Here is a 27481-nt window from a genome sequence, read left to right as displayed (position 1 = left end):
GGAATTTAAGATCGTGAGACTAAAAATGCCATATCTTAAAGGTGAAAACAGTAAGGGACCAACCTTGGTCAGCTGTTAAGCATTTTGTGTCTGTCTACCTCGAAATAGTTTATATGAATCAGCAGTTTATTTCACTGATGAATGTTATCACTTCCATTTCAATGCAATATACATTTGCTACTTTTTGTGGTATTCTTGGCCTCAATTTTTAAGAGTACTTAAATCAATACTCGTTTATTATTTTACTTAAGAATTGTATTGATTAAAATACATTTGTATTGATCTCAATGTTTGATCTCATTGTTTTATTAATACTTACCTGCGTGTTTTCGACCCCTGTATGGCGATGTATGCCGGTCTTACCCGACAAACGAAACTTTGCATGAAATCAGCCATAATAAACCCTATTCTTGACATATTAGAGTCTACATTCAGTTGTTATTGTAGTTCGCACTCGTACAAACATCTATAATTACGTAGGTTGCCTATGTGTAGGTAAATTCGCCATTAGACGATCTTAGCCGACATTGGCGCTGAGTTCGTCCATTGCGACGTGTTTTAAAAACGAGTGTTTATTTCACTATCCGATGCCTTAAATGAGAATTTGGCAAGTTTAATTAGAAACCAACGAAATATTTTATCAACTAATTTCAGAAAATTTTACTTTCAGGCAACAGGATAGCTAAAATTTGTCAATTAAGTTCTTTTTAAATAAAGTATGCCGGTCTTCGCCGAGTTGACCTTATCTAGTTTTAATTAGTTAAATTAAGAGTTTCATTTCTCCACTACCTAAAGTTTGTCTGGAAAAGATCGCTCTGTAACGATAAGGCCGCCTGTTGTTTACTTTATTTTATTAATGTTCATGTATTATGTAATAAATGTTTTTTTTTTTATATCTGTTTCCATGTACATTTATTCTGAGGTTGTGCAATAAAGAGGATTTATATTGTATTGTATTGTAAAATGTCAGTTCTAGCCATTCATCCTTTGCTTTTGCACCAATATGGGCACTAAAATAAAATTACAGATTGGTTGGAGAAATTGGGGCAATCTAACATACTCGTACTATTTAATTTGACTTTCTTCACAGATGTATGCAGACGAATTCCGATATATGCAGGTTGATATAATAAATATTAAATAATGTTCCCACTCATTAGTACAGTCAGCCCAGAAAGTGGTTTACCACTTTTCGACTCTATTTGTCAAGTAATAGAGTCGAAAAGTGGTAAACCACTTTCTTGGCTGACTGTACAAACAACGGTACGACCTTCTATGTGCAAGTGAAAGAGAATTATTAAACAGCCTACAGTTACGTAGTACAGTATTTAATTTCAAACTTATCTTCTACGAACTATATTACCTACTTGAACACAATTTGTTTCACACTAAATATCAGTAAATTCTATCAAATGCCGTTAGACGGTTAGACCGTGAATCACTATGTTACTAACGAACTGTCATAACGTACAATTCAAAGACAAGCCAATTATAAAGACTGTTACTCCATATTTTCAATCCTACTTCTCGTTAATAGTTGTTAGTGGCGCCATCATCTGCTACTTCGCAAGATTTCGACGTATTATATTTACGCACGTCGCTTTGATGTACAAGCGCCGCTATAATACGCGCATAGCGTTGTCTCGCTCAAACATCGGAGCGGCGTGTGAATTGCACACAGTGTGATAACCACCTCAGTAAGCAATCTGTGAGTAAAAACAGTAGAGTACTAAATAATAGGCATTTTAAGGGCTGACTAACATGATGTCAAAAATTAGGCTTATAATTTTTGAGGCAACTAACTAGAGATAATATAATTGAATTTGGCTGCAAATTAATATTTTAGCATCAATTCATTTAAGTAAAAAATCGGCAGCAATAATTTTTGCCTTCTACATAATTAATAAACTTGAGATTATACGTTGCCTTCTAAATTAATGGATTGGAATCTAATATTGTAAACAGACGCAGCGGGGGCCTAGCAGTAACACGTGCAATTAGACTTTAATATACTCTTATTTTCTTGCAACGAGGTTATCTTCACGACCAACATTACCGTTACTACTCATTTATTTACATTTTTTTAAGCAACCCTAATTCGGCTACTTAGCTACGTGATTAAATACATACCTTTAAATTAATGATGAGAAACACTACTATTAATTTGCGATTTTTACAACGCCAAATTAATGCTAATTACGATCTATAATTTATCAGTCAATCATATACGAGTATATATTCTGTTTGGTTCAGAGTCACCAAACGTCTGATGGTCAGTTTTAATTTATTTGCTAGTCTCTGGTTCGATCTCTAAGATTGTTGGCTCGTGGCCTTACAGTCGCTCTGTAGGAAGTATACGCATTATCTAATCAGATTTGACACATCTAGTGGTCGTAATGAACGCTTCTTGCACAGAAATACATTTTCAAAAATTAAGTATAATAATTATAATTTTAACAATTATTGTTAAAAAAAATTACGATCCTTTTGAACTCATCTGTCTACTGTAATTGCTTACCTATACATACTTAGTTAGTAATCGCCCTTCTTGTTACTAGGAATCATATACATAAGAGGGAAGAATCGCTTTTTGAATCTAACGAAGTAACGGTAATTTTTCTATGAAAATCCATTTCGCGAGAAAACGGTTTCCACTAACTAAATCTTAACAAATCAATTTGTTTGTTTTGATGTCGATTGCTTCAGCAGAATAGGTATATTGCAGGTTTATAGGTTTGGTTAAAAAAAAATGAAATTTAACATATTCGTTCGTCGCGAGCCGTAAGCATCTCTGTCGCACTTGTAAATTCGTACATAAGTGAGACAGGGAGGCAACACGTCGAACGTGGTGCGCGGTAGGCCCTCTGGTTCTATATGGGAATGGATATTTAACGGGATACGGTATTTCTTGACTAGACTGATTGTGGGGCAATTAAACTTCAACGCACCCATTTACACTTTTTTATTACTCAGTAGCGACAAACGCTACGTTATTACACAACTTCAGATAAGCATCGTTTAATTCAACAAAATACCATAACGCCTACTTTCTCCAGAGTCCAGAATTAAGCAAACTGTACACGAATCCGTTGAAAGCAATCATTTAGAATATGTTTATTATTTTACAGTACTCTAAATGTCGGCGAAGATGGCATTTACATAATATCAAATATAATATAGGTACAAGAAATTATAAATCTCTAAATCTAAACTAAATCTAAAGTCTAAGTCTATTTTTAGTCTAAGTCTAAATTGTAATTTTGACATGTAATGTATGTGTACATTATTAATAATAAATATGAATATGAATATATAAAGTATAATTTTATTAAAATATAATACTCTACATACATTCAATAACTAGTACCTACTTTATTGAAAACGTTAAAAATGTTAGGGTATTACGCTGTACAGAGAACTCAGAAAACTGCTAACTGCTGATGTTATCCTCATGTCGTGGTCATCAGTGTCATCACGTGTCATGGTCATGTCATGGATCATGGACATGAGGATAAATTCGGCAATAATGATTTTCTCACTTATCTGTGTTTAAAAATGTACTTACGAGTAGAGTATAATACCTAAGCTAACCTTGATTACTTGTAAAGGTGCGACCAGACCGCAGCTTAAAAAACGGTGACGGTACGGAATCGCAGTGACGTGCTTCACGCGAATCTTTTTTGTTCGCAAATCTTTGCGTAAAAAACGCTGCATTTACAAAACAGTTGCGTCTTTTACGTCACCGGTGTGGTGTCTGCCATAGGATCTCCGTAATATTTTTTGCGATTTTTACGCAGATCAATTTACGGTGCGTCACCGTATTTTAAGCAGCGGTGTGGGGAGCATGCGTCAAAAACGGTACGCATACGACGCGTCACTGCGATTCCGTATCGTGACCGTTTTTTAAGCTGCGGTCTGGTCGCACCTTTAATCTTGTAATACACGTAAGTATTACCCGGTTTAACGGTACACCGGTTTTGTTAATTCAGGTTTTTAACAGTGACACAACATTTATGAGCATAATGAACTTGGCCTCATTTTTTACACAATTAAGTACTATATATATTATGATACTTATATGCAGGTGATCAATCTAAAACGGTCAGTATGGAGAAGTCAGAAACTATGAGAGATAGCCACATCTGTTCTTAGGAAACATGGCTTCTTTTTTAAATTTAATAATAATGATATTCAATCATCATCTGTATACTCGTAGTACGTATTGGAGTGCATTATAGGTAATAGTGTAAATACAATTGGAGGTTACCTTCTTCTGGTTGTCTAGATACCATCAGTGATGCCCCGTCCATTGAACTGAATTTCACCGGCTTGCCGAATTTTCAGAGAGTTAATAAATTTTCTCTGTGGTTATAGGGAAAAGGAAAGCCATGTTAGCACCGGCTTGCCTACGAATGAATTTTGACGCGCCGCCACAACTAGGTAAGTACGCATATGCATCTACGAATAATAACTAGTTAACGTAATCTAAAAATCTCTTTGTGATTTAACAGCTGCATTCATAAATCTAATCTATAACAACCCGACTCATCTTTAATCGATCTTTTGTGTCGTATTACATCTTCAAACCTGTCAAGCAGTAAGTTATAGATGAAATTCAATCCAATTTGAACCTTGGTGCAAAAAGTTAAGGTGAATAGATAGATAGCTCTCTATTTACTTATACCGTATCGGCAGGATATTTTAATCGTGACTTGAAATGTATTTCGAAAATATTCAAGATCTCTATTTTTCCGAGCGAGTGTAAGCAGTCTATAGTCTGGGGGAATTCCATAGACGTAATTAGGGCTTTTATTAGACAAAAAAATGCATTCGTGCTATAGCTAATATTTCAATCACCGAGAGCGCTAGGCCCATCTTTAAAAAACTAAATATTTTACCGCTAACATGTATATACATAAAAAAAACATTCTGAACTCTTTAGATGCAGGTCTGATGTTTTTGCAGGTAACCAAAGAGCTCAATGAGAGCTCAATACATGGGACTATTGTACCAACCTCCTTGTCGTACTGCGATCTATCGTAAAAATGCATTGTATTGTACAACAACCTTCCTCAAGACATGAGGCAAATGGAATATAAGAAATTTGCATTAGTGATCACTAAATGGCTAAATGAAAATTACTATACTACGGTAAACCCTCAAACAAAGTAACAAACACCCTCGAAACACCCTCAAAAACCCTCCAACAAAGTCCCTCAGTTTACGATTACGACTTCGGAAGTAAATATTTTGCTTTTTTTATTCTCTCTGATTTGGGAATTTCACGAGACATAAAATATTGAAGCACTTAAGCATTTGTACCGATCAACCGGGGTGATCGTAATACAGCGCTTTGATTATGCAATAAGTTAGTTGCAAAAATTAACACGTTAACTTTTATAATCAACATTAGGTACAATTTTTCTTTGCACTGTTGTCAAATCCCTTCCTAGTCATCGACGTTTCGTTGTCACCGAGGTTACATAGGTGCTAATATCTCATTACGATCAGACATGAAATTGGTCCAAATCCTGCTTGCAAGATCTGACTTAACAATTAGGGCGATTGGCAACGAAGCCATTTTTGGTTTCGAAACAAATTATATTGCAAGTAAACATCTTTTTAGGGTTCCGTAGTCAACTAGGAACCCTTATAGTTTCGCCATGTCCGTCTGTCTGTCTGTCTGTCTGTCTATCCGAGGCTTTGCTCCGTGGTCGTTAGTGCTAGAAAGCTGAAATTTGGCATGGATATAATAAATCAATAAAGCCGACAAAGTCGTACAATAAAATCTAAAAAAATATTTTTTTTAGGGTACCTCCCGTACACGTAAAGTGGAGGTGAAATTTTTTTTCGTTTCAACCATAGAGTGTGGGGTATCGTTGGAAAGGTCTTTCAAAACTAATAGGGGTAATCCGGAAACATTTTTTGATAAAGTGAATAGATTCGGAGATAATCGATCCGAAAGAAAAATTAATTGTGTCCCCCCCCTCTAACTTTTGAACCATAGGTCCAAAAAATATGAAAAAAATCGTGGAAGTAGAGCTTAAGAAAGACATTAAATAAAAACTATAGCGAACATGATCAGTTTAGCTGTTTTTGAGTTATCGCAAAAAGTTTTCCCTTCATAGTAAAAAGACTTACTTTAATTAGGTACTGATTATGCAAATTTGCCTATTTGTTTAACTCGGGTGAAAGGTACCGTTTCATCCCTTGGTTAACAATTTACTATAGTTTAAGCTCCAGTTTAGCTTATTGTGACGGAAGAGTAACTACGGAACCCTACACTGAGCGTGGCCCGACATGCTCTTGGCCGGTTTTTTCTGCAAGCTTTCGGTTCCACTCTTCTATAGGAATGTGATGGTCGTCGTATGTGTCTCTATCAATCTCTTATAATATCTCTTTCAATCCATCTTTTTAAAAAGTGACTCTTATTTTATCATGCGGATAAAGGCATCCATAATTCGTCTACCGGTGGTTTGTTGTTTTTATTATACATTTGTTTAACATTTAGAATTTATTCTAGAAACAATCTAGACTAGTATTTTTTATATTCATTTGTATTATAATAAGTACTCGTATATGGAATAATATTTACAACATCAATAAATTGCTCTGATAATTAACTTAAGATAATTATATGTAATACTGTCTTACTATTCATAAGTGCTTGTTGCTAGGCCTACATGAATAAAGTATATTTGAATTGAATTGGTGTCTTTAGACAAACCACCGTAAAGTGGCCAAATTCAGTTATCAAAAATGTCTGCTGTAATGAGGTTGAGGTTCGTGCCCTAACTAATCGTACAGAACGTCTTTCTTCATTGCCGTGACATTTGAACACAATGGTTAATAGATGTCTTAGTCGCTGACGAAATTTCAGTGAAAGCCAGTGACGCCAGTGTGATGAAGACGAGTTTCAAGATGATCTTACAAATGTTATAGTTTCAGTATCGTTTACAGTAACAAAATGTTGTACTTAACCGACAATGAAGATAATCTTGACTGACCGACGACTGCTCTACTGCTTGGCTGCAGCTTGGTTGTTTGATAAGGGAACGGAACGAAATTAGAAATGCCGCGGAACCACTCCAAATACAGGAAAAATAACCGAAGCTGAATGCCAACGTTCACTAGTCAAAGAGACACTTGCACTAGAAGAAGAAGGTACCTATACCTACTTATACTGATCCTAGTGTTCCTGGCGTTGCTCCTTACCATAAAAATTAAGACGAAAACACTCCTAAGACTTTTAAGTCTTAGACACAAACCACAACGTAGAATTTAATAAGCTTATGTCAAGTAACCGATTATCCAATATGAAGCCCCTTAGAAGGGCACCGGTATAGTTCCCGAGGTGAGTGACATTGATTGCGCAAGCGCGTCAGGTTCTGCGGGACGACTGGTCTTGTCCAACAACGAGTATCATTCCAATATCTTGAGCGTAGGAGAGTTGATTTGATCGCTGGTACGAACCAATATATAAACGCCCTCAAATCGGGCACAGTGTTTAAAAAAATTTGCTTACAGATTCCAGTATCATATTTAACACTTGTTAGTCTAAAATTTGACCTACCATGCGCACTACCATGTGAATTATTATCCAATATCCATACGCTGTGTATCTACGGCCAAAAAGCGATGGAAAGCGAAAAATTTAAAAATTTAAAAACCCTAGTGCGCTGCGCTATATATGCCAAAAAAAACCATTTTATGTCAAAAATGCCTTACATCCTTTTGGAAAAGAGCTGATACTCTTCAAACTGCTAGATCGATTTCTATCAAACATAGCTAAGAACCACCGCAAGGAAACTAGCTTTGACGTAAAAAACGAAAAATGAACGCATTGGAATGGGTCCATCAGTTGGAGAACTACGATGCCACAGACAGACAGACAGACATCTGCGTCCAACATATAACACCCCACTTTTTGCGTGAAGGGTTAAAAAGAGCTAACGAAAAACTACTTATAATGAACTAATAAAAGTCTACAACCGGCCAGTGTAGGGTTCCGTAGTTACCCTTTTGTGACAATAGGCTGAACGGGGGCTATTAGTAAATATTTTTTGTATGATACAGGAGGCAAACGAGCAGACGGATCACCTGATGGTAAGCGATTACCGCCGCCCATGGACACCTGCAACACCTTTATACTAAGAAGTGAAGACTTTTTTCGATAACTCAAACCGATAATGTTCGATCTTATTTTCATTTAAAGTAATTAAGCTTTACTTTCGCGTTTTTTCATATTTTTTGGACCCATGGTTCAAAAGTTAGAGGGGGACGCTTATTTTTTCTCTCGGAGCTATTATTTGCGAAAATACTTACTTTATAAAAAAAACATTTAAAACCCCTATTCGTTTTGAAAGTCCTATCCGACACCCCATACTATATAGTTGAAACAAAAAAAATCATCCCCGCTTTATAATTATAATTATGTAGGGGAATTTTGGGATACCTAAAAAATATTTTTCTAGTTTTTATTTTACCACTTTGTCGGCGTGTTTGGTACCGATCACGATACGATTTATGTCAATTTGTAGCATTCTAGCATTAACAATCACAGAGCAAAGCCGCAGACGGACATAGCAAAACTATAAGGGTTCCTAGTTGACTACAGAACCCTAACAAAAACACGTACATTTGAAGAAAGAGCGATCCCATAAAAAACATTTTCATGCAAAATGTTGCCCATACGAAACCATAAGGCTCGCACTGTCAAAAAGTTATCAGATCTCATGTAGAGCCAAGCTTCTAACTCTACAAGCCCTAACTTCACAAACTCTACATCTTAGTCAAAATATATAGCTTGGCCATTTCGCCACCGTCACATGTATTAGTAAGCATCGGCGTAAGGTGAGAATTTTATTCATTATTAATTATTTTTTTATTATAAAATAATTCTTGTAGTAGGTAACGTTACGTTGTTAAAGGGTTGGGGGTGCTTTACTATTAAAAATCCTGAAATACGTATCTGGGGGCATCTTACAATCTGTTTTTTTTTACTGATTTCCCATACAAACTTCCCCGTAACGCCCCTTTCACCCTTACGGGGTGATTTTGTGGTTGAATACTATTCTATATCCTTCCCCATAAAAAAAAACTATCTACTTACCACTAAATTGGTTCAGTGGTTATTGATTCCCCATACAAAATTCCACCCGCCTTTTCACCCCCTTAGGGGCTAAAAATTTCACGTTTTAGATTTTTTATGTTGTTTGCGAACGAATACTATCCTACATACCAAATTTCAGCTTCCTAGGACTTCAGAAAGCATCCTGAGGGTTTTGATGATCATCAGTGAGTGAGTGAGTCAGTAACGAAACTGTTTTTTTTTAGATATGAATAAAATCTAAAGTATGAGAGCTATGCAATTGAATTTTTTTGTGCCTAATAAGTCTACTATTGACATTATATCCCGAGAATTTCGTTTATCTGGTAGGTATAACCCAAGCCCAAGTTATGAGGGTTCAAAAAAACAACGAAGCGCTTCGAGAAAAGGTAAGTAGTGTCCTTGCGTTTCGCTTAGCTTGTCTTGGCGGAGGCACTACCGTGTCCACAGATATGGAAATCTTTGTCTAGAGTTAATAAATTTTTTTAATAACTTGTGCGAGTGGAATATATAATCTGCCATTCCAGCGATCTATGACAAAATCGCCATTTTGTATAAAAGTATCAATCGATACCAATCAGCATATACATTTCTCCCATAGACGTATTTTAATAATTAAGAAATGTCCATTGTTGTTGGTTCCCACAGATAAAAAAAACCGATGTAATTAATGAAAGGCAATGGATCATGGTTAAGAAACCACGATTTCATACAGCTCTATATGAGTTGTGCAAAGGTAGGTAGAAGAAATGACAGGTTACCAAAGGTTAGGTACATTTACTTACTGTTTTACATATGACTTGATCTAATAGGTGTTTCTCGAGACCTAGTTTGTTCATTTTATTGTCTCATTACACCTAAATACACCGTCTATCCAAAATATTATTTACGTTTTTTAATCAGTAAGTTAATTTCTGCAACCCAAACTTCAATCAACAGCTGCTTTCACATGAAGATCGATCATGTTTATTACAAATATGACTATTACTAAAACATAGTGTTAAATCAGAGAAGTACCTAATATTCTTTTCTGACTCTTTGAAAGATCGTAATTTGAATGCAACTTCGTCCTCGTAGCAGTCGCTATAAACTTTCATTTAAACCAAGTGAAATTTAAAAAAAAAATTAAAAAAAAAACCCCATTCTCACTCATATATTACGTTTTTTTCTAAACATCGTTTCTCAGTCTAGTAGAGCTCTCCAACATTAATAAGTAACGAAACAGTTTTTTTAAATATCAATAGAAGATTGGTGAATTCAGGAAGTAAGTTTGTACTTATTTGTTTTTTTTTTCACTTGGACTCATGAACAATAACAACATTACCAAAGTGAAAAAAAAAACTTTGGTAATGTTGTTACTGGTTTAGAGCTCAACGAGGGTGCGGAGTGTTAGGGTCGGCAACGCGCATGTAACTCCACTGGAGTTGCAGGCGTACATAGACTACGGAGACTGCTTACCATTAGGCGGGCCGTATGGTGGTATAAAAAAATACTAGTATATACTCGACAGAATTAGGACTTAGGTGCTTATCAAACAACTAATACCCTTAGACAACCCGAAAGTCTGCCAGTCAAGTGGACTGCTCCTTGACTTGAGATTAATTCGGCTTATACTTTGTAGGTATCTATGTATACTACTACAAGATGTGTACTTAATTGTAATGCTCACATTACATTGTATCATTTCTTAATAATAGTGGGTCAGTGGGTAGATCGATCGGTCACGGTCTCTCGTGCCTCCGAATGCACAACTGGTTACGTTGGTATTGAAATCGACACGCAATATTCACTTAGCTCACTATATATATTGGAATTGTACAGTCAGCATCAATAGTAGCGGATAAAACAACGCGCCAAACTTTTTCAAATATAGATAAATCTCTAAAATTTACATTCAAAAGTAAATGTTTTACCGTCTTAATTGTTCTACACATAAAACCACCACATTTTGTTAAGCTGTTACAGAATGGTAGATACTTTTGAAACTTTGTTTGATCCGCTGAAAAAAAAACACATTTCTCTCATAAATGCAGTAATTTGACCAGAATGGTTAGACTATGTATGTACGAAACGCGTAGTAATTAAACTGCATGGTTTTAAACTTGTGGATTGAAACTTGTGACCTACTGCGATACCACACCAGTTCAAACCAGCAACAACAACCGGATCCTGCTAGAAAGCGATGAATCTTTCCATCAGTTCCCTGTTATTACTATACAGCTCTGCTTGGCACAATTTGTGTAAGCTTACCTTATAAATCATGTAGCATTTCCCATCCGTAGGCCAGTACAGCATCAGCCAGCCCCTCGGATGCGACGCACAAGGGTTCTTCCTCACGTCCGCCCACGGCGGCGGTAGCACTGCCGCCTGCGACCCGCAGAACAGAGCCGCTAGCCACAACCACCTAACCATTTTCAAAAATATTCCACGTTCAAAACACTGGCCACATCTCACTGCCACTTCTTTGCACTTAGTTCATATTTCTTGTTGTTATTGCACTTTCAAGCACATTTTACCTATTCACTTCATGTGTTTTAATTCAGCGTTGGGAATCCGCCACCCAAATGGTAGAAATGGAACCCAGTTGCGTCACTTCAGCTGATATGCTCATTTTAGTCAAAAACTAAAATGTATTTGTTGCACTTTCAAACACTAACCTAAGCCAAGTTTTGATTGGCATTATGAGGTTGTTGTAAACCATTTCAGGCTATATTTTTTTCTGCTCGTTATGCAAATGGAGCTACACAATAAAATGTAATGTAATAGACAAATTAAGCAAGAGTTTAGATCTGATAATTGATATAATACTTTTGCTTACAAATGTCAAAGCAATTAATCTTCATCCCAAATGTTGCATTATCATATTCTTGTTGTTAGACGAGTACGTTGATGAATAAAAAAATGTACTTTGGCACAGACGACTCAATAACAGTCGTTTTGCTGGAGGTCAGATATCTGTTATCTATATTGTCTTAACCCTTTTCCAGGCATTCGCACGATTTACCACATGCACGGCATCGCACCAATAGAATTTCCACCTTTAAAACTTAATCCGATTTAAGGTACAAATTAGATTGGACTTTCGGGGAATGTAACTTCTTCTTCTTCTTCGTCTTCAAATGAATCATCAAACCTGGATTAACTAGAATATATTTGCATTTTTTTGGGAAAATATCTTAGATTGGTGCGGCCTGGAAAAGGGTTAAATTAACTAACACGTCCCCGCGACGACATGCGATACCTACTTATCGCGCGACCGCAGCTCTTAGCTTTGATAGTTGATAAACAAAATCTATTCAACGCAGTCTAGATGCAATAAATAGTGGCAGTTGTCTGATACAGTAATCAAGATCAAGAGTTGACTTTAGAATACGAGTATAATAGCAATTGGTTTAATTCTTATTTTCATGGTGTTCGTTTCTGTTTCTTGTGAGCTTTCTGTACCCCTAGTGTAACTAAATTCGATTTTGAAACGTGACGTACGCGTTTGCGTTTAGTCTCATTTTGTATTGGATTTAGAAAGAGCGCGCCAAGCGGGACGTTTTGGAAACTCAAAATCCTATACAAAATGAGACTTAACGCAAACGCGTTCGTCACGTTTCAAAATCGAATTTAGTTACACTACGGGTACTGGTTCCCATAAAAACAATATAAAAGTCAGAATTGCGAGTCAACATAGGATGTTTTGCCCGTCAGCGTCAAAATATTATTTTTACAAAAATAGGTACCTTTAAAAGAGTATCTCTAACTTTTAGAAATACAATAGGTATCGACACTTGTTCATTTAAAAAAAACGAGCTATCGCTAACAAATTTAATTAAATACTATTTGGCGCTTTTTGATTGTATAACCAAATTACCCCAATTATACTTAGTTAACATTTTATCAGTAACGCCCTAGTTCAGTTCCCACTTCTCACAAGTCGATGTACCTACTTAATTGATTAATAAAATTGTATCCAATTACACGAAATTACCGACAGTTAATAATCAAAGGTATTATTGATTAGTCCCTTCGAGACGTTTGAATAGAATTCTGTAACATCCATGAAGATACACCATAATTACATCTTTACCTTGTCGCTTTTAGGTAAACAACATCTCATGTAGTGTCGTCTACTGCCCGTTTAAATTTTTATTATTATTACAAACTTGAAAATTGAAATATATTTATTTGCATTAAGTGTGGTAAACATTCATGGTCACCTTTACATATGTAAAATTAGATCACACACTTACCTAATAATATGCATGCGAAAAAAATTCTACACACTAACAACTAAGTAAATTTAGAATATTTACAAACATGATATGATTTAAGAATAAAATTAATACAAAATTATATTACAAATATCAAACATATTGTTCATGTTAAATGCTAAATAAGTTAATAAGGACATTACATTTTATTCTTCGTTATAAGATTCTAAAATTTAATTCGTTATTAGATGCCGCCTAATCTGGGTTATCGATGGTTGTTGTCTTATTATGAGAGGTAAATTGCCCTGTTAGTACCTATGTATTTTAATGTGGATCAAATCTTGGAAGCTAAATGTGACTCACTTCCCGATTTCCGATTGAGCTGAAATTTTGCATCATGTAAATCGGATAACAATACAATATTATGATGACATGGAGCTGATATGATGATGGAGACATGAGGTGGCCATGGGACCGCTGTGATCAAACAACGCGAACTAATTGTATTTGCTGAGGTTAAAATTACCTCGATGAGTATTAGTTGCTTGTGGAATGAAAAGTACAGTCAGCTATAGAATTTTATGCCAAAAACAATTTTTTTGCCAAAAACTTATTTTATTTCTTACATACTTGCCTAATATTGAGCTACAATCGACAACCAATCCACTAGCAAAATACAAAAAGTAAAATGTAAATTTGTCAACGTTTTTCATTTTGTAAGATTTTTTTTTAGAAAGATATAGATGTAATTTGTAACAAAAGAGATCGATTAGGCATTCTAAATTTTTGTACTTTCCAAAATCGGTGTAATAGTAATTCATTGAGTAGGTATATTCATTTTTATTCGTATTTTGGCTTATATACCCACTAACCAGTCCTAACTCCCAACTCAATGGTTATCAAACATTTGCACGCCATGATTGCTTGTAACGCGTGCACAGGAAAAATTTGCCCGACATTTGATTGTTTAGCACAATAGTACACGTTGTACCCGCTAGAAACGTTTCCCATGAACGATCCGCTCTTATATCCGCTTTTTTCTCATCACCGCTCCCGGATAACGGTCAGTGCGCCCGCGCCACTAACGGTTCGGTTACCGTTTGAAAGAGCAGCCGAATGTTGAAACACTCCACAATTATTATTAACCCACTTACTTCTTACAGAGATTACGTGTAAGCGATTTGTCAGTGGTGCAAGTCAAAAGAAATACTCGTGGATATAATATGCTCACTTTCTTATTGATCTTATTCTGACAAGTTCCTCTGTAGAAAGAAACTTTTCTTACCATTGTATTACCTAAAAGGTATATTACAATGAAAATATTACAGATAAAATGTTAAGTTTTTTGTAGATACAAAAAAAGGACAAACTGATTCAATGTGTAAATACTACATACTGCACTTTCCTGGACACGGAAGAATGAAGTTGAAAATCTACAGATCGTTAGGAACCCAAAAATAGTATGTAGTCTGTGATTTACGTTCCTTAGGATCTACATGTCCAATGACAACGATTGCAGTGCCATCTACGTTAAGCGTTGTGTGCTTTATATCCACATTCAACTGTTAGCCTTAAAACCTTCAGAAAAAGAAGACCTCTAAGTAGAGGGATAAGCATCATTAAAACTTTATTTATATTTTGGCAAAAAATGCCAAGTACAATTAATTTTGAAACGATTACTTCGCCCTAAGTATCATTTTATATTAAAAGATCGATATATCTGCCTGAACTTTGTGTGCACGTGAAGCACGTGAAGTTTTATCTGGAAGGCAGAATACGCTATCTCAAATGACTTGCGACGTAATTCATAGCAGTTTGCTTGATGCAAAATAACACTATAAGATTGCAATAACTGCAACTTTAGATACCGTAAATTCATTAGTACTTATTACCATGTATGAGTACTAAGAACATATGACTGTTAATCACATGGTAATTCACTCGTGAGTATATTTGCAATATCGCGCAAACAGCACGGCAAAGCAATTGATCTTGGCTTTATAATGCTATACAAATTGAATATGTAGGTATACAATTTTTATCAATAAAAAAGAAATTATTAAAAAAATATATTTACATATATACTTAAAAACAGACTTTTTTCAAACTGAACGATTTTTACTACAGGACCAAGCCCGTTGTCGCGAAAAATTTAGTACCTTTTTTACGATTTCGGGATTGGGCCCTTTGTGAAAATTCACCTGAGTGTATGGCTAAGGGTTGTAAACGCATCCAGTACTCATATCTTCAACACCCATCATAATCTATGTCACTCCCATAACTGAATAATAACCGCATTTTTAATGGGTCATTTTTCAAGCGTAAGTATTAACGCACAGTTGTAGCTTACTTATAGTCTGTTTTTTTATTCCGTAGATTAAAATGACAACCATAAATGTCAAACGCAGAAATAATGTGACCAGCTTAAAACAAATAGTCTGATCTTTAATATCGGTTTGTGAATAACCGATAAATATTAAATTAATTTTAGATCCCAAATAAACAATTAATGAAATCTACTCACTACATGATAGGAAGTAAATAATAAATAAAATCTACTCACTAATAATCCACTCAAAAATTCGCTTTTAAATATTAGAAATATTGTGTTTAGACCTGGATACAAACTTTCTAAAATGCCTCAAAATGGTGTTACATGCCTATATAAGTAACTGCCAATAGTTTATTTTCGGTTAGTACCGGTTGTAGCACATCACTATTTATAAGACGTAAAAAACCAGCAACACATGAAATGTCATTTTAGTGTACGGGATAAAAAAATAGACTATAGTAACTTTTACGTGCGTGGTGGTTCATTGGAACGTGAGGGGCATTGGAATTTAAAATTCTAATATCACTGTTTCGCTACATAAAAACCTTGAGCCGGAGTTCGCCAGCGATCGATGTCAAAATCAAATCAATATTTTATTTTAACATAGCTCACCCTTGGCTCCATGTAGTATTGTACTGACTTTCATTTTGGGATCAACTTGTGATTTCGAATCGGCCTTCATAACTCACTCAATCGCGTGTCGGACCAAACAAAATGGAACAGGCGTATTCTAATGTTAATTATAGGATATAAATTCAATCTGGATTAGATTTGGTTCGGATCTGTCAGTGTCAAAAGTGACTTTTTGGTTGAAGAAATGGCACTTATGACACTGACAGATCCGATCGATATCTGATCCAGATCGAATTCATTGAAAGATTCTACTCTTTCAAACAATACGATAAAATACAGCAATGTCATGACTAGGGTTATCGTTTCTACCCTACCTGCTTATCATCGGTTATTTCATTTCCGCTCTCAGGGTATAGACAAAAACGGATGAAGCAAGACGCCTCTAGTTGCAGTTGTTGCAAAATGTATTGGATAACGATCCTCTTACATTTAGTTTTAACAAAGAAAATAAAAGAGGACGACGAGATTAGTAAGGATTAGAAACACTTATGGTTCAAGAGAGAAAAATAATCCTGTACTTCCTATCTTCGGAGTTACTTAATTAGATTAGATTAGTCTTTGATATAGTTGACGACCCGTCTGGCCTCGTGGATAGTGATCCTGCCCATGAAGCCGATGGTCCTAGGTTCGAATCCCGGTAAGTATATGTGTGATGAGCAAAGATATTTGTTTCTGAGTCATGGATGTCTGAGTATACCCACAATACAAGCCGTCTTGAGCTTGCCGTGGGACTTTTTGTGTAAGAATGTCCCCATAATATTTATTTATTTAAATTACTTCATTTAAGCTCAAGAATGTACCCTTGAAATTAAAGGAGTTTGATAAACAACACCGTGTATTGTGTACGCAAAGATACTAAACTAATAGATTTGCTGGCTGTACATAGTTTGTCTATGAAAATTGTTTTCTACTATAGACACACACCTTTCTGATGATCATTTAAAGTTTAAAATAAAAAGTTGTAAGTATCAAAAAATACGTAAGCATAATAAATAGAATGACACAAAACAGAGGAGATGGTAAAAGTTTTGGATGTGTCATGTACTCATGACACTGGAATTCAAAAAACGAGGACAAGGACACCCAAACAGCCTAAAGGATCCTGTTGTAATGTTTCGTTTGTATTTAAGTAGGTAAATCTGTCTCGGCTCGGCGGCGTGAAAACTAACACATACTGTTTGATAATTTACACGAAGATTACAATAGAATATAACAAACATTCGATCACGATAAGGTTTAGGTTATTTGGAAGAGATTGTTTTTTAGAGATAAGGCTGCCTGTTGTTTACCTCTACTTATTTAACTGCATTTTCTGTATTGTTTTATTTATTGAGGTGTGAAATTAAGAACATTTGAATTCATAACATAATATTTAATATTCACGGTAATTCATTACTTTAAGATAAACAAAAACCATTATAAAGACAAAATTCTTTTCTTGGACCTTAACCTAAACCTATATTAAATATTTAGTCAACAAACGCCACTTTTCCCGTACCTAACTGTAAATATTTAATTTTAAGGTAAGGTTTAGATGGGTTATTCCCACTAGTTACCACCAACATTTGGTTAGCATTCAATGCTAATAAAAACAGTATAAATGTTGAGTGCTTTGATCAATAGTGAATTATAAGTTAATTTGTTCTTAGTTTAATTATAAGTTGATTAATGTTTCAGGAAACTGCCTTAAAAGTGATCAAAAATAGCCGGCCTTATACTGATTTATTTGTTCGTTCGTATTATTGTGACGTTATTTATTGAAAGGAACCTTATTGTCGATGGCGCTTACGCCATTATCAACGATGCTCCTTTATAAATACAACGCTGCGCTACACAGTGTGGCGTAAGCGTTCCGACAAAAGATCCAGGTTTCACCGATAACGACACAATTAATTCAATTTACAATTAATAAGAAAAATTTCATCAAAAAGTTAATTACTCTGTAACTATTTTTTTTTTTCACTTGCATCGGTTTTATTATTTTTGATCACTTCGACTTAAAATTATTTATTAAAGCACTCTTTAATTTATTAATTATACAATTTCTATTTTTTATTACTATTGTACTCTAACAACATTTTGGTGGTAACTGCCGGGAAAAAAATCCCAGTAGTTACCACCAAACCGAGTTGGTAATTTGTATTCCCAGTTATTACCGCTTGGTGGTAACTAGTGGGAATAACCCTTTGGAAGAGATCGCTTTTTGAGATTAGGTTGGCTGTTGTTTACCTCTACTTATTTTAATCCATTTTCTGTCTTGTTTTTGAGGTGTGAAATGGAGATCATTTGAATTATAGGCATACCTATTCATTACATTTAACATTAAAAAAAAATAAAAAAAAATTAGACAAAGATTTTTTTTTGAACCTTAATCTAAACCTATATCAAATATTTGGTCAACAAAGGCCACTTTTCCGGTAACTGTCAATATTTAATTTCCTGAAACCGTTTCAAACAGTGAAAAGCAAAGTAGCAGAAAGATTTATTTCATGTTTTTAGCTTCACCTTAATAAATTATCATTAGCCCGTTAATTTATTTATTTTCAACTTTATTGCACATGAAATACGTATAACAAGCGGACTTAATGCCTCAAGGCATTCTCTACCACTCAACCATAGTGGCGAAACAGAAATACGTCAAAATGGGTGCAATAAGGGGAAAAAAATCTTAATTACCTAAATTAATACATATATTATTTCCAGATATTTTACGGATTGAACAAATCTACCAGATTAAATGAATTTAACAATTACCTACACTTAAAACCTAATTAGCACATTGCCCTCTAAATTTATATTGTCGTTTCATTAAAAAAAAAACACTGTGAACCATAAACAAAACAAACTCCGCGTGTTCGGCCCGAGTGGCGATGGCGCGCCTCAACGACAGCGCGTCTGTGCGCCTACTGAGGCGACTGAGGCTTTTGAGCTTTGGACACAACACAACAGACCCGCAGATAGCTTAGTAGATCTTACGATATCATATCAGAAGACAACTCTATAGGTACACACAAATCACCAATGAATAGTGCTGGCTTAGCTGTATGTGATAAGCCCGCATTTTATGAAACGTGCCTTATGCAGAGGAAGTACGGACAAAGTGACATGGTATTTGGTTTTCGAGATGTATTTCTTATCTTCTTCTTAATATCGGTCTCTCAAACCATCCAGCATGTTAATAAAATGACACAAATACAAAAAAATATATATATTAGAGTTGGGACTCTTTGGGACATTAGCGCCTGTGAAGCATGTGTCTAGAAAAAATACATAGTAAACACCCCTATAATGGAACAGCCACGAGTAATGGGATGGTATAGACAAATCCTGTAAAACAAGTATTTATGTATTTACCATCAGTTTTTAAACGCTGACAAAATTTTACCATAAAGAAGAGCCAAAGAGCTGCTTAAATGTCCCATGATCGGTGCCGTTAACATATGAGGCCAATCCGAACTTACATTTTGTTGTAAAAAATATGTCATTTTATCATTCTCCCGTTTGTCTCGCTCATGCCAAAACATGTACGGCCAAGGACGAGTGAAATGCACACGTGAATTTGATAACAGAATGACATTATTTTGATATCAAAATGTACCTAAGTTCGAATTGGCCTCCATAGCAAAAACCACGGGAAGTGGTGGAATTATTGATGTATATCTCAGCTTAAATATTTTATTTAACTCACTTATACTCGATATAAACCTTTGTTTGTTGTTGTTGTATGTTGTGTTGCTAGCTGAAAGTAATCTAAAGCCTATGTAGGTACAGTCACCTGCAATAATATGATAGTCTTCGAAATCCGCAAAAATATGTGACACGCTCTTATGGCTCTTCAAATACTGTGTCAAATATTTTTGGGCCTTCGTTATACATATTATTTATTGCAGGTGACTGTACCGTACCTATCATTTGAATTTAATCATTATCGGCTACATTACGAATGGTTAATTATTGGCTTTTCTAACCAGTTTAAAGCGTTATCAGGCAGTCTTTCTTACTTCTAGCTTATATAGATGTAAACATATAGCGATTTCTAAATGCAATCTTGGAGTAAACTGGAAAGATGTTGGTATAAATAAGTAATGGTGATAGATACTGCAAAGCTTAGATTTGCTTTTCATTGTAGAGTTTTTATTAAATATTAAGATTACACAAATCTCTCAAATACAAAGAACTTAGTACCACACGTCGGAGAAAACCTAAAGCTGCCCCCATTCCTAAACTAAACTCTGTGTTCGCAAAGCGGCAGTATGTTTCTCAAGCAGCCCACTTGTATAATTTAGTTGATGCCACACAATCTATCTATCCACTTCAGACATATAAATGTAAAAAAGTAGTTCGGGATTGGTTAAATAATTTAAACTATGAGCAAACAGAGTTATTATTACATTCTAATGCTAGGTAATATACATAAATTCAAATCATCATATAATCTAATCACAAATGTATTTATCATAAACATTCTTTCTCTCACACACACACACTCACTAATACAGACGAACTAACACGAAACACTCACACCCACATACACTCACACACAATATTAACATAGTTTAACATAGTTAACATATTTTCTTAATGTTAAAAACTTTATGCTATATTCTAAAATAATTATTTCCCCTTTACTCTGAGATTATTACATTGCTTTAATCTGTTAACTTAACTATTACTTAAGCCAAATTATAATTTAATTCATTACTTTCTGTACCTACATAATTAACGTGCATTGTATTGGTTTAATATAACCTTAACTTGCTGCTGGAAGAGCGGGGTCTCCTGTCACAAGTATTGATATACTTACTAGGAGGTCCCAACCCTTTCTCAATTTGTAACACAATGATTGTGACCAATAAACGATTTTTCATTTTCATTCATTTTCATTTTCATATTAAATAAAAACTTAATATACGAGGGCAAATTGATATTTTTTAAATAGAAAAAACTGTAATAATTGGGCAATCATATCTTTATTTCAATGCGTGCTTAACTCTTTCTGATCACTTGTATATCATTAGGATGGGATCACCCTGAAACGCACACGCCTCATTGAATACATACTTGTCACTTTATACATAGATAAATATAATATATATATATATATATATATACATGAATAAATACCTATAACAGTGCCATGCGATTCAGCCATTGAGGAAGAGTAATCATCATATAAAAATATCATGGAGGAGATTAAAAGTGTAGTTTAAGGAGTGTCTTGAAAGAGTAAAGAAATTATTATAGAGTTATAGTAGGAAGACGGGACAGAAAGAATCAAATTCTGAGCGGACCTAGTAGAACAGAGATAACTGAACACGTTCCTGAGATAGTGGGGAGTTGCGGGGTTAAAAAGAATTGAATACAGAAAGGACAAAATGTGGGAGTTACGACGTAGGGGAATAGGGAGGTACTTGTGCTGTGAAGTGAGTTACTTACATATTCATATTTGCGTAACCCAAATATAATCCGTATCAAGATCCGTGTGAGACCGAGATAAGCCACGTCAGCCGCGTTAGCGTAATCTAGAATGGGAAGGAGAAGAGTCTTCGTATGTAGGTATAATAAACACAAAATAAGTGCGCTGTCTCAGATTGAATGTATTAGATGTAGTTGTGACATCTCTTGAGGTTTTATTACACTCTAGTTCACCCGAGAATCCGACTCATCCGAGCTGCTCTTGCGGTCAAGCAGCAGCTTCCTAATGGGCTAGCGATCGAACGATTTCATCGCACGATCAAAAATTATGTGCACGATGATTCGCGAGCTCACTTAGGACACTCTAAGGAGATTTTATTAAATCTCTTCGTGCGAATAGAATGCATTATTTGCTCGAACAATGCCAATTAGGACTACGACTACACGCCCTGTCAATCCCATTGTTTAATAGACCTACAGCCCGATTCTGCTTTTAATTTATTTTTTACGCCACTGTTCGGAAATGTGGCAATAGATGGTCTTAAACCAAGCTGGAAAGTAGGCAATAGCTGTAGCACCTGAACCACCACTACTACAATGTTTCATTGTTATCATCTTCTGTCATTGGTGATCATTGATACCATCATCTCTCATTGGTGGTAAAATAAAATTAGGTTATTTATAGGACCAATTACTTGTTTAAAAAAAAGAAACATCAAAACCTTCTCGGTGTTTTTACTTTTGTAGCTATTTGTAGTTTTTTAGCAAAAACGCTTCTAAATTTAGAGACGGCTTGAAGCAAACAACAGAAAAATGCCTCTTAAAAGTGATAAAAAATTTAAAAAGGCGAGATCGGAAAATACTTACTGAATTGGATAGTGTAAATTGTGTTTGACTAAAAATACAAGAAACACGTATCTACGCTATAAAAATGAGACCTTCTAGAGAAGAAAATATAAATGTTCCTGGTAAAAATACTTCGCTTTATTTCAACAATTGTCCTCATGCCAATATAAATATTAATTTCTATTAAAGTACTTATAGTTATGCAAATGTTTTCTTATTTCCTCGCAGTAGTCGTGAAAAGCACTATGTAATGCCTCGGCCAGAAACGCCAAAGATGGACTCGTATTATTTGAGGGCCTCCATTAGCGTGCCAGCCCTCAAACTCATTCGTCTATCTTTGAGCGGTTTTCCAGCCTCTCCTACAATGTACTATTTCACGCCACTGTTCAGAAATATGGCAATAAATGGTCTAAAACCAAGCTAGAAAGTAGGCAATAGCTGTAGCACCTGAACCACCACTACTACGAGTATGATCTCTTAGTGGCTTTTACTGAACATGCAGTGTTGCCTACGAGTATGTACCTGTGAGATATTCATTTAAAATAACAAAAAAAAAATCGTTGAAAAAAAAAATCTAACAAAAAAAAGAAGTATAATGCTCTTACGGTAGATGTCAATAGATGTCGCTAAGCCTCTAAGGTGCATATGGGTGATATGGTGGAAATATTCGCTGTCATCGAGTGAAATCTGGATAGCTCAGTTGGCAGGGCGATGGACTAGTGATCCAGAGTCCCGAGTTCAAGTCTCGCCCGAGATAGTGATTTTTTCCACTTTAAATTTATTTCTAAATTTGTGGTATCGTTTGCAGACGTTTCTGCTTAAAGGATGACTCACGCTACACAGTGCCAGGACCGGGCCGGGGCGGACCGGAGCGAGCCGTCACACGGACTTTCAGGAGCGCCACCGTCGCCGGACCGTTCCGGGGCCGGGGCGACCGGGCCATCATCTCTATATTATAGTATCTCTATGCGTTGACACTATCGTTGAGTCTCCGAGCGCGAGACAGGCCGGGCCGGGCTGTCCGAGCTCACCGAGCCGTCCAAATAACGGACTGTTCATGACAAATGTCACAAATGTCAATCATATTGAAAAAATTGGTTCGATGGGAAGCAAGTCGATATAGAAATAAATAATAAAATCAAAATATTGGCCCTGGCTGCCATAATAGCTCATGAAGAGAATACTGCATACTCTGGGTAATTGTGCATTTGGACATTTCGCGGACACTTTCGGAAAAACATTATGTGAAGAGCTTTATTTCCACATGACCCGAGACTCTTTCGAAGCCACCGTGTTCTCTGCTTAAGGTAATGGAAATACAATGCGTGTATATTGTCTCAAATAATCATGTGCCGAAGCATATTAAACTATTAAAAGGAAAAGGGATGACCGGTTCTCCATACAAACATAGTCCCCATTTTCCTCTCTGGATATTGATATTCCCTTCGTTCTACATCCAATTTTGTAATAGTACATTACGATACAAGTGCGAAAAATAGGAAATTCGAAACAAGTGGCGATAAATTAAAACACGACCGAAGGGAGTGTTTTAAATCGACACGAGTTGCGAATTACTTATTCGCATTATGTATCGTACAACGTTTTACAGTACATGGCTCTTTAAATGTTCGACTCAGTAACGTAATATGCTAATTTTCGCACTAGTGCGGTAAAGTAGCAACATATGTACTGTAAAAATATTATCCGTAATGGGGACTACGTTTGTATGGAAAAGCGGTCTCGTTTTGAGGTAGGTAACTAGGCAGATTACTTAGAGATTGACTCATCACAAGCTGCCCTAAGTGCTTCTTAGCGAGTAGACAGGCCTATTGTTTTTCAGTATTATTTTCTTCTATTGAGGTGTGCATTTGTGTTGTATTGCAAAAATATATCCGTTGGGGTTCAGTGATACCCGATAGATATTAACCCTGAATCACAAATGATCATTTTGCTTAATGCCGCGTTTTTGCATTATTTTCTCCCATCAATCCTATCATAGACTTGTTCCGTTTCAGGAATGCATGAAAAACTTAAGTTTAAAAGAGAAGATATTTAAAATGGCTGTAGGAATACCACAACATTTTAAAGCATCGATATAAGATAATCATCTACAAACATTCAGCTATAGAGAAATACGCGTACACCACTAAGAATGTCGGTGGTGCGCTCTCAAAGTAAAAAAAATAACCTTTAAGTTCGGTACACTAAGATAGAATTGTCTAACAAGTACAAAAAATAAACTACTTACTGGCTTACTTACTTCTTGCGGAAAAGGAATTTTTGATCTATAATACGAGTGGGTTAGGTAGTTGAAATTTACAGTGTGCATTTTATGGTTCCGTAGCCAAAATGGCAAAAACCCTTACAGTTTCGTCATGTCCATCTGTCTGTCTATCTGTCTGTCCGTATGTCACAGCTATTTTACTCAAAAACTATAAGATAACCAAAAGAGAAAAGTGGAAAGTAGGTATTTTTTATACTACGTTGGTGGCCGGCCTGATGGTAAGCTACTACTTAGTTTAGAAGTTCAAATGTATAAAAATATAATTTTTAGGCACGCCATACATGTAACTAAAAGTGAAAAGGTTATTCAAGTAAAAGAGTATTAAATTTAAGATTTTTTTTAAGTAAGTGAGATGGCAAAGGAGTCTTGCGTAGCCCGTCATGCTAGCCCGAAATGATATGAACGCTCTGACGTCGGGCTACAGCGGCGGCCTCATATTGAGAAAGTCGGGCGTAGCCCTTGTGCTATGCGTGCTCTAAGGCCGAGGGCCCCCTCATAACAAATGAATCGGGGGTAGCCTTACGTACCTAAATAGCTTCCTCATACTAAAAAGTCGTGCAGAAGAAGATAACAATATAATTTTTTCAATATGTCAATTCCAGATTTTCTATGTTTCTTAAATGTATAGTAACATGGCAGCAGTTTTCATCTTTAGGGTTTCGTACCCAAACGGGACCCTATTACTAAGACTCCGCTGTCCGTCCGTCCGTCCGTCCGTCCGTCTGTCACCAGGCTGTATCTCATGAACCGTGATAGACAGTTGAAATTTTCAAAGATGACGTATTTCTGTTGCCACTATAACAACATAGTATTGTGTTCCTGCCGGTGAGTAAGGTTGCCAGAGCTCAACGAGGGGAAGGAGGGTTGTTAGGCTCGGCAACGCGCATATAATTCCTCTGGAGTTGCAGGCGTACATAGCCTATGGAGACTGCTTACCATCAGGTGGGCCGTATGCTTGTTTGCCACCAACGTAGTATATAAAAAACCAAATACTAAAAAAATTACGGAATCACGTTGGGCGAGTCCGACTCGCCCTTGTCCGGTTTTTATATTTATTCGTAAGCTTGCATTAATTGCCATGGCACTTTAGGCTTAGCTTGTAAGTACAGTCGAGGAAATTGATTCTTTAGCAGTTAACGTGTCACGTTACAATGGACAGCTCTTACCATAAGTATGTACAGCCAAATTTACTTGAACCGCAAGTTGCTAAAGAATCAATTTCCGCGACCGTACTAATAGGATATTCTTTGCTAATAGGTCTAATAAATAATATGTTGCGGACTCTTTTCTTAAACCTTTTTACTTGTATACTTTTTACGACATTTGACGCTGTCATGTTATTCAAATAGTAAAATAAATCTGACAAGAGAGAAAATTGTGATCTTATTTACAGAAAGATACTTAATGTATGAAAAAATAAGCAAAAATAAGAATGAATGTTTTGTGAGTGTGAAACAATTTTATTTTCTTTGACAAATAGAGCACTGCATTGCATTAACGATTATTATTATTTTAATTTGTATGTCTTTCCCATCACGGAACAATGGTATTCCGGACCTTTGAGAAGCGTGCGCCGAGCCCTAACCTAACGTAGAGGCCCTTTTGACACGTTCATGAAATGTAAGATGTACACCGAGCTGATGCTGCCCTTGCCCATGTCATAGGACGCACGCAGAGGCAGGCCCGACAGGGTGTAAGGACTATTGAGAGTTGTTGGAATCTAAAATAAACTAGGTTATTGTGTGAAAGCGATGGGCTAAACACTGAGCTATGGGATAAAAAACCAGACGCCTGCCTAATAAAACGGTATACAATTTTATTTCCGGCAGACGACACAAAAAGCGACATCTGGGATGGCTCAAGAGTAACACTGGTGTGAGCGGCTCAGGGGTATCGAGAGGCGTGCACCGCTTTCAACCCAGTGGCTGTAACAGCCACTGTGCCAACTCGCGTCTTGCACTTCCACCCTTGGAACTTATAGCTCTAACGACTCCACCCTGGCCGGCCGGCCAAGGCAACCCAGAAGCAGATAATCCTGTCCCACCCACCCTCCTTCGAATGACAGAACTCCCTAGGAACACTCGGGTACGTGAGATCGTTACTCCCCAACTGCATGCCACAAGCTGCCCGAAGTTGACTGATTGCACTGGTAAAATCAGCGGGCCATAGATTATTAGTTTGCAGTTCCTAAAAGCCATTGCTGAAAGGATGTGTAGCTGTCATATACAAAAACAATGGGTAGACAGTCTCAAAGGGTATGTCTTATGATAAATAGTTTCATGCCGCAGTAAAATAATGTGATTTGTAGTATTTAGTTTTAAAATATATTTTTATAATGTGTTTGCTAATCTTAAGGTATTTATCTATGGGCCGCTAGTTGCCTGAAATAAATTATGATAGATAGACGGATAGATGGGGTGTTCTAAGAGAAAGTCGCTTTGAAAATGCTTTTGTCTTGTATGGCAGCTTCCTCAATCAACTGCGTAAAGCTCGAGAAAATACTGCCAAAAGGCTAGGCTAGATAATAAGTTTTTATAAAAGAAACATGTCTTTATGGGACCCATAACATTGAAGCAATACAAAAGTTAGAAATGAGAGTCAAATCTGACAATCGTTATCTACGCACGAAACGCCCCTTATTAAATGATACTTGATCGTGACGT

General features: G+C 36.0%; 1 protein-coding gene across 1 annotated transcript in view; it reads right to left on the bottom strand.

Moving 5' to 3' along the window:
• The window catches only part of LOC133517071 (uncharacterized), a 33727-nt gene extending 13821 nt beyond the window's left edge, over positions 1–19906 (bottom strand). The window contains exons 1-2 of the mRNA XM_061850215.1: positions 19032–19906; positions 11360–11849 (exon numbers count right to left, since the gene is read on the bottom strand). Of these exons, the coding sequence (XP_061706199.1) occupies positions 11360–11521 (162 nt within the window). The 5' untranslated portion in view covers positions 11522–11849; positions 19032–19906. The remainder of the gene's footprint in view (positions 1–11359; positions 11850–19031) is intronic.
• Between the last annotated feature and the right edge of the window lie 7575 nt (positions 19907–27481).

The sequence above is a fragment of the Cydia pomonella genome, chromosome 4 (assembly GCF_033807575.1).
Source record: "Cydia pomonella isolate Wapato2018A chromosome 4, ilCydPomo1, whole genome shotgun sequence".
Classification (NCBI taxonomy): Eukaryota; Metazoa; Arthropoda; class Insecta; order Lepidoptera; family Tortricidae; genus Cydia; species Cydia pomonella.
This window is presented reverse-complemented; position numbering and strand designations above follow the sequence as displayed.